The following is a 17,182-nucleotide window of genomic DNA, read 5'->3' as shown; positions in this document are numbered from 1 at the left end:
TGTTTTGACTACGGCAGACCAACACGGCTACCTACCTGTAACTTTAATATGTTTTTAGCTATATGTGTGCTTCATTTGTATTTGTTTTAATTTTTGTGATTCCCAGTTATGGGAGAAAGGTAGGACATAAATATAGTGCTGGTAATAATAATAATAATAATAATAATAATAATAATAATAATAATAGTAGTAGTAGTAGTAGTAGTAGTAGTATCTGGGTGTATATTTAATTGATAAGATACTAAGGGTGCTTCCAGAGGGTAGTTTGTGGTATCAAAAACAGAAAAGAACTTAATAAAAAAAAATTATCACCCTAACAGAAGCTTCCACCACTGGTTTGGTGCTTCATTGCTTCTTAAATTACAGTGCCCAGAATCGGACACAGTATTCCAGGTGTGGTCTGACCACAGCAGAAGAGAGTGCTGCTAATACTTTCCTTGATCTGCTGTTCCTCCTGTGCCAATGCTGCCAATCAGTGTAGAGCAGCTGAAACCAGAAAGGGAACAGACAGTCCTGCCAGTGCCAGAGTGCAGTTGTCAGGTACCTGACAGAAACCTTCAAATAATATCAGATATGTATAGAATGAGTTGGTATGGATATGCAGCCAGGTCCCAGCCAGGTTTCCTTTCCTCTTTCGTGGCACGTAAATCATGCAGGTTTACACCTAATTACACCTTTAGAGTGAATTACAGTAATCTAATTGTTTAGGTGGTAATTGCAGGTAATAATATGAACATGCAAAATTTCAGTGGAGTGGGACCAGTCCAATTACATAACTGGATCCGAAGGGCTAAGACAGCACCAAGCGATGTGTGCATGCCCTTCCACCATCCTTGAGCATCCTCCCCCAAATATTGGGAAACCAAGCTGCCTAATATCCAGGATTACTATGGTGATGGTGATCGTTGTCATATTTCCCTGCCACGTTTTGCTCTAGTGAGGTGGGCTGATAATTCCTCTTACCATATGCATATACTCAAGAGAATCAGAGGTGATCAGGCGGGAAATATTTAAAAGATCACAAAAATACGTGATTAAACCCTTAATTTCAATTGATGCATTCATGGGCTTGGCCCTCCCTTGAAAAAGAAAAGCTATGGGTTTTGCAGAAGACTGGATGATATGTGTGTAAAAGGTGAAATCATGGTCCTGTGGTAATGTGATAAAAGTCAGATGAAATTATGCTAAGATATCTGTCATAAGTGATGCAATGTGTGTGATGAACTGGCCATATGACTGTTTCATCATGCTTCCAGTTACCCGTTCTATGTATGTGAAATCGAGAAAACAGCAAAATGAACATGGTGACCCACAGGGTGTGCAAATCTTTCTTTTTAAAAACCAAAACAAAATCTAGCAAACAAAAATTGGAGCAATGCACAGAGCAATGTTCCTTTTTGAATTGGAGCCTAGAGTTCTATCCCAGCATTAACTGACTAATGCATGCATTACGGTAAGCTCTTGGCTCATGAACAATGATTGTATCTGTTTCTTTAAAAGCTGCATTAAATGTTTTGTTTTTTTAAAAACTGCATTTCAACTGTACAAAGCAATAAAAGACAAAAGGAAACAAGCGTTTCCAAGGACAGCAGCAGCTAAGCAGCAGTGACATTTCTGAAAGTGCAAGGCAAAATTACATACCCAAATCTTAACTGACTGTAAGCACAGAATATGATTTATGCCAGAGATGATATACAAATAAATGGATTGTAAATGAAAGAGTGAACCTGTCCAAAAATGGAACAAACTTTGTCTGGAAAATAATTACATTTTTAAAGAAGGAATTGTCCCAAAGAAAATTACAAGTTACAAGAAATCTCAATCAGTGCAAAAAACATATAATGTGTGACATTGTCAAATAGTGAGACACTGCAAGTAAATTGCTATGTGGATGCAAGGGCGTAGGGAAGAAAAGTTAGAATAACTGTCATTGCTTTATATGAATGAAAAACTAGGTATGTTATCTCCATATTGATATAGGGTCCCAAATTCACATTGGGACTCTAGTATAGGAGGGGGGGCATTACCGGTTACCAGATGTCCCCATTTCCCGGGGAAAGTCCCCGGATTTATAAATCAGTCCCCTGACAAAATCAATCTAGTTAGTAGGGAGTTGAAAAGTGTCCCCGGATTCACTGAAAAAAATCTGGTAACCTTATTTACCTCGCTCTCCATAATCCTAATCTGAACTGCCCACACCAGCAACTTGCCTATAAAAAAAGAGCTTCCACTGAAATGAATGAGAACATTTTTTTTTAATGTACATCGCTGGTGGACCGCCCAGATCCTAACCAGGACTGAAGCAGGGGGCAATGGCGGAAAGCCTTGAACCCTTCATGCTAAGGTCCCAATTCAGAGCCTGCACCCCACACTACCAATTTGTATAAAAAACAACAACACCATTGAAGTTAAGGGCACAAATATGGGGCGAACATAGTGCCTAGTTAGACCTGAGTGTTTAATGAGGCAGCAAGCAATTGTTATGCTGAGTGATAGACATGATATTATTGTAATGGAAGATCTTATAAATAAATGAATGGAAAAGTTATTAACTGATGTCTGAGGGATTTTCGCCACCCCCACTTCAGTTGGAGAGTTTATGAAGTTTTGCTAAAATTTGGTTTCCCTTGAAACTGCTTAGGCATATATAAATGGGAGAGTTCAGAAGGTCATTAACGTTTTCTATTTCGCCACTCCATCAATGTGCATCTGCAGAACAAACTGGTTAACTATGTTAGCTTTAGTTTTGTATTGTTGTGTGCTTGTGCTGTTGCGAACACTCATCCTCATGCATCTTGTGTCTAGCTAAATTAGTTGTGATCTAGTTGTGCGCTATACAGTATGCAGGAAAAAACCTGCCTGAACCTGTTTGCTTATTAGAAGAAACAGCTCTAAACCAGGTGGGACAAAATGCTTGTATGGAGCTGCTCCCTTTGCCATAAGTGATTTGGGGCAGCTCACACAGGGAAAAGCTCCGTAAGCATATTCAAATTGATGTATTTTACTTCTGTTCACAGCACTTGGATGCAAGACATGTACTACATACTAAGATGAGGAAAGAATGCTTTACTAATTTACAGAAAGTACCATTCAACACTGTAATCCAGGACCACTCTCCCATCAGTTTGTAGGCAATGGACCTGAAAGCTTATAGAAGTATGTGTTTCAGACTCTAATTTTCTGCACACACGTTTCCTGTTTAGCATGATATTATATTAAAACTGTGATTTAACAAAAGAAAAACAAACAAGACTGCCACCTACATTCCAAAGTGCTGTTTTGTCTACTTTGGATTCCTTCTTCAACAAGCTAAAGATGCTCATGGAGATATTAGAATATATAGAGAGGATATAGGAAAAACATAACCATTTTAGTGCAAGACAAATATTTACCTTAAAACACTAAACAGGTAAAGGAAGATCATATATTCCATACATTGTATCTAAGGCAGATGGTTGTTTTTTTTAATAATACAAGATAATAAATGTGCTGCTCAGAAGAGGTAGAAAATACCGAAATCTTATTTCAGAAAACACCTGTCTCTTAACCACAATTAGCTACTTTGCAAATAGTTAAAAAGGAGGGCTTTTAAAAAAATTGTCTAGCAGGATATTTTTATTAAAAACAAACCAGAATCGTGAAATAAAGAGTCCATGCTCTGTAAAGATATCGCCAGCCCCAAAGAAAACCGTGTTTCTTTTCCATTTGGTCATTTTTTTTTACCCACAAGTTCTGTTTAGGAGTACCACTAAATTGCATTTAACCAAATGGTACTTTCTGGGAAAAGGTAGCTGCTCGCAACTAACAGCTTTTCTATTGAATTTTAACATGAATTAAGCCATCGCTAACTTTGGTTGGACCGTGCCTCAAAAGTTCAGTCTACACAGCACAATTCATATACGCCAACTGTACAAATCTGGGACACGTTCCACTTGGAACTTCCACTGTGCGAGCCCTGCTGGAGTCTGCGGTGGTCCAGCTTCCGTAAAGGTCAACAAGGCATAAGAGAAGTTCCTAAGTGTCTGCGTCCTTTTGCTTGCTTGTAAAGCAGTAGAACCATCAATGCTACTACCGCTTAGTACTACTTTCTTGGAATAGGTTAGCTAATGGAGTAAAAAGAACAGGAGCGATCCAGACCGCCAGCAGGCAGCAAAGGAAGGGCTAAACAGAGCACTGAAGACCGACCGCTGCATCCCAGAGCCTGATGGCAGCTAGGGTAGGGTCAACAACCATGTTGCTTCCTTATTATACCAGCTCCAGGCTGGTACAGCAGAGAGGCCCAGATTGGGCCCATTTCCACAAGTAACTGGTGGCTGGACTGGCTGAGGATCCAAGCGATCCTTAGCTTATGCAGCTCTACTCCTGATTTGGGGATATATAGCAGCTACTGCCAGCAGGGATTCCACAGGAGTGCCTTCCGTTATCCACAGTTGAGGTGGGTGCAGCTAGCCGCTCCATGGTAGCAGTGCCCAGCACAGCCAGGCAGAACTGGGTGAAGGAACAGCTCCATCTCATCCAACGCGACTGGTGGTCTTATGCATTGCTCTGCCCATGTGCTCAAAAACAAAGCAAATCCAAACCACAAAAAAAAAAAAAACAGATTCCAAAAAGATCAGTAACTGAGATGGAATCTCAGGCAAGAGACAGAAACACACTCACTCCAGCTTTGGTTAGCTTCCTGACATCTTGTGGGGTGGGATCAGATGCCTCCATTCAGTTACTGTAGTGCGGCTGAAGGTTCCTGGCCAATACTGTTTATCACAGAACTCAATAAGGCATTAAATCTGAACTTGCATCATCCTTTGGAAAAAATAGTGTTAAAGCTTCTCTCCTCCCCACCCCACCCCCCTTTCAGAGATAACATTCAACCATCATTTATTAAATATATATGTCAAGAAAATTAGAGTTTTTTGTACATTCAAATAAATCATGGTTACTATCAAAATAGCAAAAGACAAACAGAATAACACAAATGTGCTTGTCAAAAATCTAAATCAAGCAGGAGTCTAGAAGGTTATGGTGATACGCAGCATTTCCATTCTTATAATCAGAGAAACAGCAGCTTATAATGTCCTTTTCGTTTGTTTTTGTTTTTTCACCATAAGACAGCATTATCCACCTTGGAAAAGCCAGGGTTTTTTCTAAGTTCTAGATAAGTTCCATTGCTGACCCAGGAGTCATCTTCAGATTTCCTGTCAAACAATCAACAGAGCTTTTTTTAATTCTCCTGTGAAACATGCATGTTTTATGCCACTCAGTGTGGCAGTCATACTCCTCCCACACCCCATTTAATCCTCAGAACCACCCTGCAAAGTAAGACTAGACATCTAACCAGCTTCAGGTTGAGTGAGGATTTTAACTGGTATTTCCCTGGTCTGAGTCTGACATTTCACACACTCAGCAGTGGCTAATGATGAATAATTATGCTTCTCTAAAAGTGGTAGCAGTTGGCAGATCAAGCTATATTGGCAAAACTGAACTCCTGGGCACAGCTGCCACCGGAGATTTCAGAAGCATGGGAACCGGCTGCAAGTGTAACCCTATCCAGAGCAAGAGAACCATCCACTTCCAGATCAATTGGACCTTTCACACTGCACACCTTTGCCACATCTGCTTCCATTTATTAATCTCACTGGATCCCACACTATATCTCAAATGCATTTAAGACATACAATGCTTCACCTGGAATACTGAAATTAGGTATAGGTTTGTATATGCTGATGATAAGGTAAAGGTAAAGGGACCCCTGACCATTAGGTTCAGTCGTGACTGACTCTGGGGTTGCGGCACTCATCTCGTTTTACTGGCCAAGGGAGCCGGCGTATAGCTTCAGGGTCATGTGGCCAGCATGACTAAGCCGCTTCTGGCGAACCAGAGCAGCGCACGGAAATGCCGTTTACCTTCCCGCCGAAGCAGTACCTATTTATCTAGCACTCTGAGTTGCTTCTGAACTGCAAGGTTGGCAGGAGCATGGGCTGAGCAACAGGAGCTCACCCCGTCGCAGGGATTCGAACAGCCGACCTTCTGACCGGCAAGTCCTAGGCTCTGTGGTTTAACCCACAACGCCACCCGCGTCCATATGCTGATGATAAGGTAAAGGTAAAGGTACCCCTGCCCGTACGGGCCAGTCTTGACAGACTCTGGGGTTGTGCGCCCATCTCACTTAAGAGGCCAGGGGCCAGCGCTGTCCGGAGACACTTCCGGGTCACGTGGCCAGCGTGACAAAGCTACATCTGGTGAGCCAGCGCAGCACACGGAAACGCCGTTTACCTTCCCGCCAGTAAGCGGTCCCTATTTATCTACTTGCACCTGGGGGTGCTTTCGAACTGCTAGGTTGGCAGGCGCTGGGACCGAGCAATGGGAGCGCACCCCGCCGCGGGGATTCGAACCACCGACCTTTCGATCGGCAAGCCCTAGGCGCTGAGGCTTTAACCCACAGCGCCACCTGCGTCCCTATGCTGATGATACTTTGTCCCAAATCCCTTTCCCCAGAGGTTTCATGTAGATACTGAAAAGCACAGGGGATAAGACTGAATCTTGTGGCACACCACAAAATAAACCTCATGAAGTAGAACAGTAATCCCCTATGATCACCTTCTGATAGCTAGAACTGAAACCACCATCACAGTACAGTGGTACCTCGGAATCCATTCCAGAAGTCTGTTCCGGAAGTCCGTTTGACTTCCAAAATGTTCGGAAACCAAGGCGCGGCTTCCGATTGGCTGCAGGAATCTCCTGCAGCCAATCGGAAGCTGCAGAAGTTGCGTCCGATGTTCAGGTTCCAAAGAACGTTTGCAAAATGGAACACTCACTTCCGGGCTTGCGGTGTTTGGGAGCCAAAACGTTCGACTTGCAAGGCATTTGGGATCCAAGGTACAACTGTATGCCAACTCCCAAACTAGCTAGGCAACTCAAAAATGCCATCCTGTGTGGCAGCGATGAGGAACCAATGTTTCTGGAGGAAAAATCCATGAGTAGGATATTGGGAGCTCTGTCCTGGACCTTGAGCTGTTATTCAACTCCATCTCCAATCAGCCTCAGCCAACATAGCCAATGGTCATGAATGACTGGAGTTGTAGTCCAACAACATCTAGAGAGCCACAGGATTCCCCATTTATTCCTTGGTTTCTCACTTCTCCCAACATGTTTCCGAGTTAGCTTCCAGCCACCCCACCGCAATAAAACAATTTCTTTGGTTTTCCTAGCCCATTGTTTTAGCTACAAGACATAAATAAAATTATGGCTTTAGCAATTAGGTAAATATTCTGAGAAATGAACCATGAACTGGGACCTTGTGGATCACTTTCTGTGCCACTCTTCTAGCATATTAGCAGACATTTCAGCAAAAAAATCTGCTATGTTAAAAAAAATACCTGAAAAATCTAGGCTGATGCTCCATATTGTTTTCTTCTAGAACTTTTCGCCGCTCTCTCTGTAGCTGCTCAATCCTTTGTTTTTGCATTTCTGCTCCTTCAATATTCCCTTCCTCTAGGAGCCTGCCATAAGCAACGATAAAAGAACAAAGCATTGTTGGCATTTTATTTTGTGGCTCCCTTAGCTTAGTATCTGCAAACCATGAAGTAGCAACAACCAGATCATTGTCCCAGGCTACAGATTGGGAAAAACAACCAGTGAACTGATTCCAGAACTCAACAAAAAAATGGGAGGGGAGGGACCCTGACATTTCAGAGGCAGGTAATGATCTCTACTCTCTTTTTGTCTTTCCCAAAAAACTAACCAGTAAGAACTGATTTTCCTTGATGATGGGCACAACACATGCACATCCTGCCTCTGAAGGGTACAAGATAATAAGTGCTGCCTCAGTATGTATTCAGCTACAGGAAACTTAATTATTTAACAACAACAACAACAACAACAACAATAATAATAATAATACCTTTGGTCTGGTCTAAATCGGGTATCAGTAGATGGTAACAGAGGCCTAGTGAGCGGGTCCAATTCATTTAATTCTAATGCAAACTGTGTGAAACCATACCACTGTTCATAATCTTTTGGCATTGGATCTGCAAATAAAAATGGATTTGATTATTTTCTCCAGCCCAAATCTATTCATAATTTCATGACTTAAGAGCAATGATTACATACATCATATCTGTGGCAACACCCCAGTCTCTGAACTCCCTCCATTTGTATGCCAGACAAAATTGGTTACAGTAATTTAGACATCAAGAGGCCTTTCTACAAGTTTTTTAAAATTAACAACAATGGATTTTATGTGTCTCTGTGGTTTTATTCTATGCCACTTTTAAAACCCAATTTTATTTTTGTTTTCCACTCCTGTTTTGTTTTCAACTGCTATGCTTTGGTTTGAAGATAACCCTTAACCATGGATGCAGTTGAACTATTTGCCATGGTTGAGCATTATCTGCATATGGCCAATGTCTTAAATGTGGCCTATCTAGACAGTCATTTATAGTGAATTATTATAGATTTATCCATTACAAGACTCCATCCATAGTATATAGCATGGTAAAGAACTATAGTAAAATGTACTGAAACTTAAGATTGTGGCAGGTAGCAGTCAATAGAAGAGCATAGGCAGGGAGTGCAAATACTTTATATGTGCATAAAAATAAAATGGTTGATTGGTCACTAACTTGCTCTCCAGATGCACTTTGGCGAAGATGGTGTTCCGCAGTATATATTCTCATGCCATTTCCCAAAAATACGATGTACTACTTTCCCATTTTTGTCCAAAACATTTCCTTCAATCTCATGTACATTGTGATTCCAGTATTTTGTCTGGAGATAAAATGAGCAAAACCAAAATCACTTCAAAAGATCAGGAAAAAAAATGTTCCTATAGATATGCCCAGAAATGACTACGTAAGCTTACAACTTCAGGATATTATTCAACATTCTCATTGCCCAGGAAATTCTGTTAGTAAACTTACTGACTTTTTAAATTAAATGGCACAGACTCTTGAGAACATCCAAGGTAATGTTAATATTACCTTTACAAAAGTAAGTTTGCAGAGACAGCTGTGGTCATTCAGATTCTTGATTATGATCTCCCCATAGTGTTCTATCCACCGCTGTCCACTTAATATATTATGAATGCAAGATGTCACCTTATTCCATTCATAATGGTCGTTATAGCTAGAAGAAAACAGAGGACTGTGATTTCATGTTGTAATAAAGTATTAGTTAACAAAATCAATGGTTTGACTTAAAACGTTCATCTCAAACACCCTGAATATCCAATTTTGATTCCTTTCAAGAAAAGCAGAGACAAAGCAAAGGGAGAAAATATCTCACCGAGTTAGAAAACTTGCACAAATTTACTGGTATTTATCTTATTTAGCAAAATTTATATACCACTTGATTCTAAGAAAACCTGGTTTGCAAAAATATAAAACATTAAATTTCTCAATAAAAACAGAACAGGTATTTTTAAAAATCCAAAAGATTAATAAAAACAACAGATGCTAAAAGAGGTAAAATACGTGGCTCTGAATTGCCTTTTGAAGCATCTGAATTTTATTGTATTCCTGGAGGAATCCTCCTTAGAATTGACTCATGCTTGTGTCAGTGCAGGAGCACAGGGAATGGCAGTGCAAGTGGGCAGTGGGGTTATGATGAAGGTCACAACGTGTTCGCGTGTTGGGGGTTGTGGTATGTGCTGCCCAGAACCGTTTCTTAGATTTCCAATTGTGCACATGGTTAGCGACTGCATCTCCTAATCATTACAGCACGCTGCCATACACATAAAGGAATAGGCATGAAAGGAATAGGCATTGCACATGGCATCCACACGGTGGCGCTCTCAGCAAATATTGGGAGTGCTAGCAGAATTTCCCCTTCGGAACTCAACTGCATACACAACCCCTTATTTTGCATGTAGTTGCTGCCATAAGCTTTAACAACTTTTCAACGGCTGCACAGATCTTCAATGGCCTTCCTCAATAAACCTTAATAAAGTGCATTTATAGTTTTCATCAAAATTGGAAAGAAATATATGATAAGCCTGTTTAAAAAAGGGTCAATTTGTAGCCAATTTAAAACCAATAAACCTGTTGCAATCAGATCAGTCTGAATTTGCCACATTCAGAAACTTTGATCATGGGATGATAAATTTTAAGCTGTTGGCTCAACAGGTGAAATTTTTATAAGTGACAGAATGTTGAGCCCATAATGGTATGTCCCAGGTTCAGTCCAAAGGTATTCCTAGTTAAAAGAATTTCTGATAGCAGGTATCTGGTATACATGTTATGCACATAATTCTCTCTCTATGGCATCATATGATTTGCTCGGTTACGGAAAGTGAAAAAATATGGAGATTTTTGTGCCAAAGGAGTTTTGACAACCCCAGAGCTGCAAAACGTGAACTATAGCCCGCATACAATTATAGAACTTACGCTGGCAAAATTACATGTGTTGTACCAACTGGCACGATTTCCATGGATTTCCCCCAGAATTTGTTTTTCCATCTGATATCTGAAATTAAAAAAAAAAAAATCAATTAAAAAGTCAGTAATAAACTAAGTACATCCTTAACACCAAACACATATTGCTATTGTTGAGCTGAATTGTTTACTAAATGTTATACTTTAAGCCTGAGACCATCAATAAATTGACAAAGGTATCAAACAGTGGCTGCGTTTGAATGTCATACTAAACCATGGTTTAGCGGTATGTGAGCAATCACACTAAACATGGAGCTCATGGATTCTCTCTTATGCTCCCAGTCACCCATGATGATGACTTTGGAAGCTTTTGTGTTCACTTTTAGTTAACTACAGCTTGGTGTATCGTGCAGCCCTGAAACTGTGGCTGACAATAACAATGGTTACTTTAAACAAGAAGCTTCAGGAACCATGGTTGGAAGTGACCTGTTTGAAATGAATCATAACTAAAGTGAACCACACAGACAACACAACAGACCATGCTTCACCCAAATCTGAACAAGCCACACTGAAGGAGGATAGAGGAGTGTGTGAGCCTGAAATTAGCTGCGGCTCATTCACTTTGCACAAAACTATGGCCAGTATACATTCCATTGCTCATTTACAGATTTGCAGTCAGATGTAAGTCTATAGTGAAATCTCGTATTTCACTACCGTAACATCACAGCTCCTAAGCTTCAAATGGGGCTGAATATAACCAGGACAAAACTCAGCCTGGTGACAAATAGTTATACTGACTTAAGATGCTTAAAGCAAACATATCATGATTCCTAAATCATGGCAGTTCGTATAACCACAGCATATTTGGCTAGATGCTTTAATTTTTCCTCTTTGGAGATTGGAACCGGACTCTTGTTTTAGACAACGAAGTCATCTGAAACATTTATGACAAGCAGAGAATACAATCCTTCAGTCTCTTAAGTAGTGGAGGTTTCCAGAAGACTTAAGCATAAGCCAACTGTCCTTGCATTCGTTTCCCTGCGTGAAACCCACTCAGGGCTGTTCAAATGTAAACTCGATAGAGCAAGAATTCGTTTTCCTATTGGTTTGTTCAAAAAATGTTGTAAAATCCCATTATTACATTGTTTCTGTGTGTGTTTAAAAAGACACACACACAAAAAAACCCCCCCCACTTATACAGTGGTACCTCGGGTTAAGTACTTAATTTGTTCCGGAGGTATGTTCTTAACCTGAAACTGTTCTTAAGCTGAAGCACCACTTTAGCTAATGGGGCCTCCTGCTGCCACCGCACCACCGGAGCACGATTTCTGTTCTTACCCTGAAACAAAGTTCTTAACCTGAAGCACTATTTCTGGGTTAGCGGAGTCTGTAACTTGAAGCGTATGTAACCTGAAGCGTATGTAACCTGAGGTACCACTGTATATGCTATTATTGTAGAGTAGTATTGATACCACAGACCAGTTTCAAGTCTATGGTAGCAAGATGATATCAATTGCCTTGCGTGCCCAGCTACAGAGTCCCCTTGCCCAGATGCACCTGGCTAGAGAGGGCTAAATGAATGAACACTACAAATGTGATGCTCCCAGCCGACTGTGCTGCTGCAAGCAGGGCCAGCCGAGATAAATAGGTGGGAAGTGGACCTGAGTGAAGCCTGCTTCAGCCAGGTCCGCTCCCCAAGCCCTGCCCCTCTGAGATGCCGCAGATTGGCCTATTTGAATTGAGGGTCCTCGCGGGAACCCATGGACCCCCGCACCATACGAGGGGACGCAGCAACGGCCGCAAAGATGGCGTCGTGCAGCGAGGGGACCCGGCTGGTGCCACAACCACCGCTTACTGGGAAGGCGGTAAGCAGCCATTTCTAAAACAACACTGCCCTCCAAACTGGCTACATCAAGCTGTTTCAATTACAGATGGTTCACTAAATCCTAAGGTCCAAGGCTGCCGACCTTATGTCCTCCAGATGTTCTGGGCTACAACTCCCATCAGCCCCAGCCAGCATCGCTGATGGGAGCTACAGCCCAGAAAATCTGGAAGACACCAGGTTGGTGAAGGCTGGTTGAGGTTAGCCAAGGTTGAGGAGACATATGTTTGTTATGTCAATGTCTATGCTTCCCCATAATGCCTACAAAGAGATGCTTTGGCACGGCCAGCACAACATCTGAAGCTGCCCTAACATCTGCCACTAAAGCTTGAGCTTATAGATTTCCTTCATAGTCAAGTAAAAACCAGAGAGAATAAGCTAAAAAATTACCTTGCCAAAACACAAAGTTATCAGATTCAGCATGGCATGCAGATATAGGTGGGTGGTGACTGACCTAAGAGGAAGGGAAAAGTTTCCGTTACAGCTACAGGTTTTTTTTTTTTTTAATGACTTCCATTCCTCTCTCATGAATTATTTTAATAGTTTCATTTTATTTTAAGCACAGCACTGACCACAAGAGGGAGCTTGCGATAGCAAAACCAGTGTTGGATATGGAGAACGAAACATTTTTTAAAAAAATGTTTTAGAAAAACAACCCAGAAGAGCAGGTGTAAAGCGATTAACACTAATTTGTTAATGAGGACTGTTGTTTTTTAAAATAAATAATAAAAACAAATAAATGTCGGTATATAAACTGTCTTAAATCAAGTCACTTGCAAAGAAATAAAATCCAAAAAAATAAAATAAATCCAAAAATAAAATAAAATAAAGATGCAGGGAAACACAAATAACAAAAGAAGGCAGTTGAACATCAAGTTTGGTTTCCAGTCAGAGCTATTGTTAGAGGGTGTTATTTTGTACACGATAAGGATCAGGCCTGAGAAAAAGTGAAGTATTTCCTGTTGAGTAATAATGTGCCCTTTTGAAGTTCATTTCTGTCTCACCTTAGAGAAATATAGTCTCTAGACTGAGAAGTGTTTAATCGGGTTGGAGTGGTTTACGGAAATTTGCTACAGATTTAAATAACGGAAAAGAAACAGTAACATTTCTGAGCTACAAGAAATAGCAACCAAGCTCAGCATAAAGTACAAGCTAACATAACCATCTATTTATACTGTAGTCATTTAAAATATGATTAATTTTGCTTTTCACTTTAAAGTGGAGCCTGTGCTGTTTTGTATCAAGTTTATGTATAGTTACTGCCAGGAAACTAAGGGATATAATTCACTTGGCATCTGGATACACAGGGCAGTGGTAAAAGTGAAATATTATAGCGAGTGCAAAGAAAACACTAAGGTGCCAGGCACCCACTCTAAAATATATGGCTTTGGAGGTGGTTCCTCAAAGTAACCACGCTATTCCACAGCTTTCAACAATCTCAGTTCAAGCTATGTACGCATGCAAAAGTCAACTGAAGCAATTCAGTATAAAATTAACCTCCTGCCACATAATCAGAACTAGCAAACTTTTCAGCCTAGACCACAACAGAAAAGTAGTACCTGTTCAGCAAAAAACTGAAAGCCTTTATCTTCTCGGATACATTCGTAGGTTTCTCCAAGCACAGGATTAAAAGGCTTACTTCCAGCTCTGTAGTAACTGGATGCATAAGCAGATACGGCAAAAGCAGCCACATATACCTAAAAACAGAAGACATCATATTATGTTGGTCATTAATAAAGGGGTATGTGTCATGTCTTGCTGCATTTTGATTTTTGGGGGGAGGATGTTCTGATCTCACACTGACTGCAGACACCATTTTTTCTCTACTCTGCAATTTTAATATTTGCAGATACGTTTCCTGCAATCTGGAACAATATCTTTAGCATGGGAACATGACTCAGTATTTACAGAATGACACTAAAGTTCCTGAATTGAAATAGACTTTAAGAAGAAAACCAAAATTAAATGGCTGTTTTGAACTAAATTCCATTGCAATGAATAAAACAACTACTGGATTTTATTATGGTTTCATTCTCATTAAAAGCACAGTAAGCATCTCCAGACCAATTCATAGAAACAGCAGAGGTAGACTCCCATGACAAACCATGTCAAAGCTCCATCGAGGGCAGATGGAGCTGTCAGCGTGAATTTTTCTGAATGGCAGCCAGAATGTTTGCTTCATGCACAGAATGAAAGGGGTGCAAAAACAGTTTATTGTGCTTTTCATGGGGGGTCCAGGCACCCTGCAGTCATAACACCACCAAATAGCTTCCAGAAGGCAAATACAAAGAAACAGAGGAAAACTTGCTGGTTATTTTTTAAGGGACAGTTTATACATTACTGTATCCAACACACTCGAGATTCATCTCAATGGGTGGTGGGATGACGATGAGTGGTCAGAGAGAGAAGAAGGAGCAGACTGGGAAGGGGAGGTGTCAGAAGCTGAAGAGGTAAGCAGGGTTTAGTGAGCTGGGAGAGTCTGTGGCAGAGAGATGTCCAGAATCCGAGGCAGAAGTTGAAGCAGGCGAGTGGGAAGAGGGAGGCCAAGAGGAAGAGATGAGTCAGGCTGGTGAAAAGGTATGGGTGTCTCCCCGTCCTGCTGTGCCAAGCTCCCCTCACCCCTAGTTTCCCAGAACCAGGAGAGAGATGAAGGAGCAGAGAAAGGGACACAGAAACAGTCTCAGATTGCTTGGGAAAAGCCCTGGAGAGGAGGTAAAGGTAAAGGTAAAGGACTCCTGACCATTAAGTCCAGTTGCAGATGACTCTGGGTTTGCAGCGCTCATCTCGCCTTATTGGTCAAGGGAGCTGGCGTACAGCTTCTGGGTCATGTGGCCAGCATGACTAAGCCGCTTCTGGTGAACCAGAGCAGCGCACAGAAACGCTGTTTACCTTCCCGCCGGAGCGGTACCTCTTTATCTACTTGTACTTGACGTGCTTTCTAATTGCTTGGTGGGCAGGAGCTAGGACCGAACAACGGGCGCTCACCCCGTCATGGGGATTCAAACCGCCAACCTTCTGATCGGCAAGCCCTAGGCTCAGTGGTTTAGACCACAGCGCCACCTGCGGACAAAGGCAACTGTGGGAAGGCAGGAATCTTCAGTCTCCGCAACTGCTTCATAGGGGCAAGACCTACCGAAGAAGAGTTCCTGTGCTCATCTCCTGTTTCTTCTGGTCAAGCGTTAACTCCACTTACTTTGTATGATTTATTGCTGGCCGGCTCGCTCCTGACAGCTGATGCACGAACCATTACATGCCTGTGGACATGCAAAAGAGAACTCACTTTCCTTCTAGAGCTGCCGAGGGACCCAATTTCCTCTTACCATCCTCTCAAACAGGTTGGGTGTACGTGCCGCTTTATCCAACAACTCGCTGTACTCCAATTCCTCGCAGAGGCGCTGCAAAGTGTTCAGCGGTTCGTTCAGCTCCACTGGCATGGCCACCTTGGAGAGGTCTTTCCCGATGTTGTTCCGCAAAATGTTCCAGAGGCTGATGTTACTAGTGTTGGGACACGGAGCCGGCAGACACGTCCTCCGCTTGGAATGGCATTCCAAGCTGTCGTCGGGAACACTGTCTAGAAGACAGAGGCCAGGATTAAATTTGGCAACATCCCATGGTTAATATCCACACTTTTGCAGTTGTAGCAAAACGCAAAGAGGCTTCCTTTCAACACAGTCCTGAAGAGGATGTAGGTTATGGCTTGCCCAAGACCAACCAGCAAAGTTTCATAGCTGTGCAGGAATTTGAGACTCCTTGCACCAAATTGGCTCTCCATCCCCCCCATCTGTTTCCCTGAAACTGAATTGCTCCCCATTTTAAGCAAGTGTTTAATTTTGCCTGAATTGGGAAGATCATCTCTGTGTATTCAAGTAGGAAATTAGTTTTCAAATTCCAGCACCAACGATGCGCAACGTGGGACCAGTGCAGCTAATTGCCAGCACAGAACCATGGAGAAGAATCCCAAAGGTGCCACATGTTTTATCAGCTACACTTTTTTAAAAAACAACAACAACACCCTGCCACATTTTAAGCAGGGCTTTTTATTCCAGGGAAAGCATATATGTTTGATAGCTATGGACCGCTCTGTTTGTTCTGCCTCCTTTGTGAAGAAAGAGAAAACAACAACCAGTAAATCTAGTGCATAAGTGCCAACTCCTAAGGGCTGAGGTCCTTCCCCCCCCCCCAATTAAATATTTGAGAGGGCTGGGCCTCCCGAAAGTTGATGGGTATTGCCATTAAAATGTTGTGCGTGTGCCAAGCCTTGAGATCCATCTTGGGGGGGGGGGCTTACCTGCCCCAACATATTTTATTGTAGTTGGCACCTCCTGATCAAGCGGAAGGGGAAAGAAATATCACTTCAGCAAGAGCACAGCCTGGAATGGAAACACCTGGGCCTTGTGTGACAAAAGTGGGTAACTGCTGCATGCTTACTGGACTAAGGCCTTGGGGCGCAATCCACCCCCACTTAAGTGCTGTGAATTTGGAAGCAATGTCATGGGAGTCAATGGAGCCATGTTCCTCCCCTCACCCTCTTTGACAGTGTGTGCTGCAGCGCATCAGGCCATTACTAGGGATGAAGGATTTGTGTATGACTGTACAGGCTCCAAAGCCTATACAGAGGGGATGGGAAAGGGAGGGCAAGAACCTCTGAGCTCTGTGGTTCTTGTTTTTATTCATATTATGTATTTTGCGCATTTGTATTGTGATTTCATGTTGTGAACCGCCCTGAGACCTGTGGGTATAGGGTTTATTATTATTATTATTATTATTATTATTATTATTATTATTATTATTATTTCGCTCTATGTCCAGGTGGTTTCTCCTACATGGGGAGAGATCACTGTGTGCCATTTCACTGTTGCAAAAATAATCCTTTAAAAGGAAACACGATCCTGAACGTGTCTGCATCTTCATTTCTGCACTACAAGTTTCTGGT

At 41.9% G+C, this 17,182-nt stretch overlaps 1 protein-coding gene and 1 long non-coding RNA gene across 6 annotated transcripts in view; one reads left to right on the top strand and one right to left on the bottom strand.

The window, feature by feature from the left end:
• Positions 1–51: 51 nt before the first annotated feature.
• Positions 52–3,258, top strand: LOC309353826. The gene is made up of 2 exons (XR_014162031.1): positions 52–1,414; positions 1,459–3,258. It is a non-coding gene; the product is annotated as an uncharacterized lncRNA (long non-coding RNA).
• The window catches only part of OSBPL3 (oxysterol binding protein like 3), a 99,097-nt gene continuing 84,961 nt past the window's right edge, over positions 3,047–17,182 (bottom strand). For all 5 annotated transcript variants that reach the window (XM_081883187.1, XM_081883186.1, XM_081883189.1 and 2 more), the window contains 9 exons: positions 15,570–15,820; positions 13,809–13,946; positions 12,640–12,703; positions 10,380–10,458; positions 8,976–9,120; positions 8,619–8,763; positions 7,898–8,024; positions 7,374–7,496; positions 3,047–5,192 (listed from right to left, as the gene is read on the bottom strand). In XM_081883187.1, coding sequence (XP_081739313.1) covers positions 5,096–5,192; positions 7,374–7,496; positions 7,898–8,024; positions 8,619–8,763; positions 8,976–9,120; positions 10,380–10,458; positions 12,640–12,703; positions 13,809–13,946; positions 15,570–15,820 — 1,169 coding nt within the window. In that variant the 3' untranslated portion in view covers positions 3,047–5,095. The remainder of the gene's footprint in view (positions 5,193–7,373; positions 7,497–7,897; positions 8,025–8,618; positions 8,764–8,975; positions 9,121–10,379; positions 10,459–12,639; positions 12,704–13,808; positions 13,947–15,569; positions 15,821–17,182) is intronic.

Source organism: Podarcis melisellensis, assembly GCF_964234715.1.
Source record: "Podarcis melisellensis genome assembly, chromosome: 12".
In the NCBI taxonomy this organism is placed as follows: domain Eukaryota; kingdom Metazoa; phylum Chordata; class Lepidosauria; order Squamata; family Lacertidae; genus Podarcis; species Podarcis melisellensis.
The sequence above is the reverse complement of the archived record's forward strand: the minus strand, read 5'-3'. Positions and strand labels throughout refer to the sequence as shown.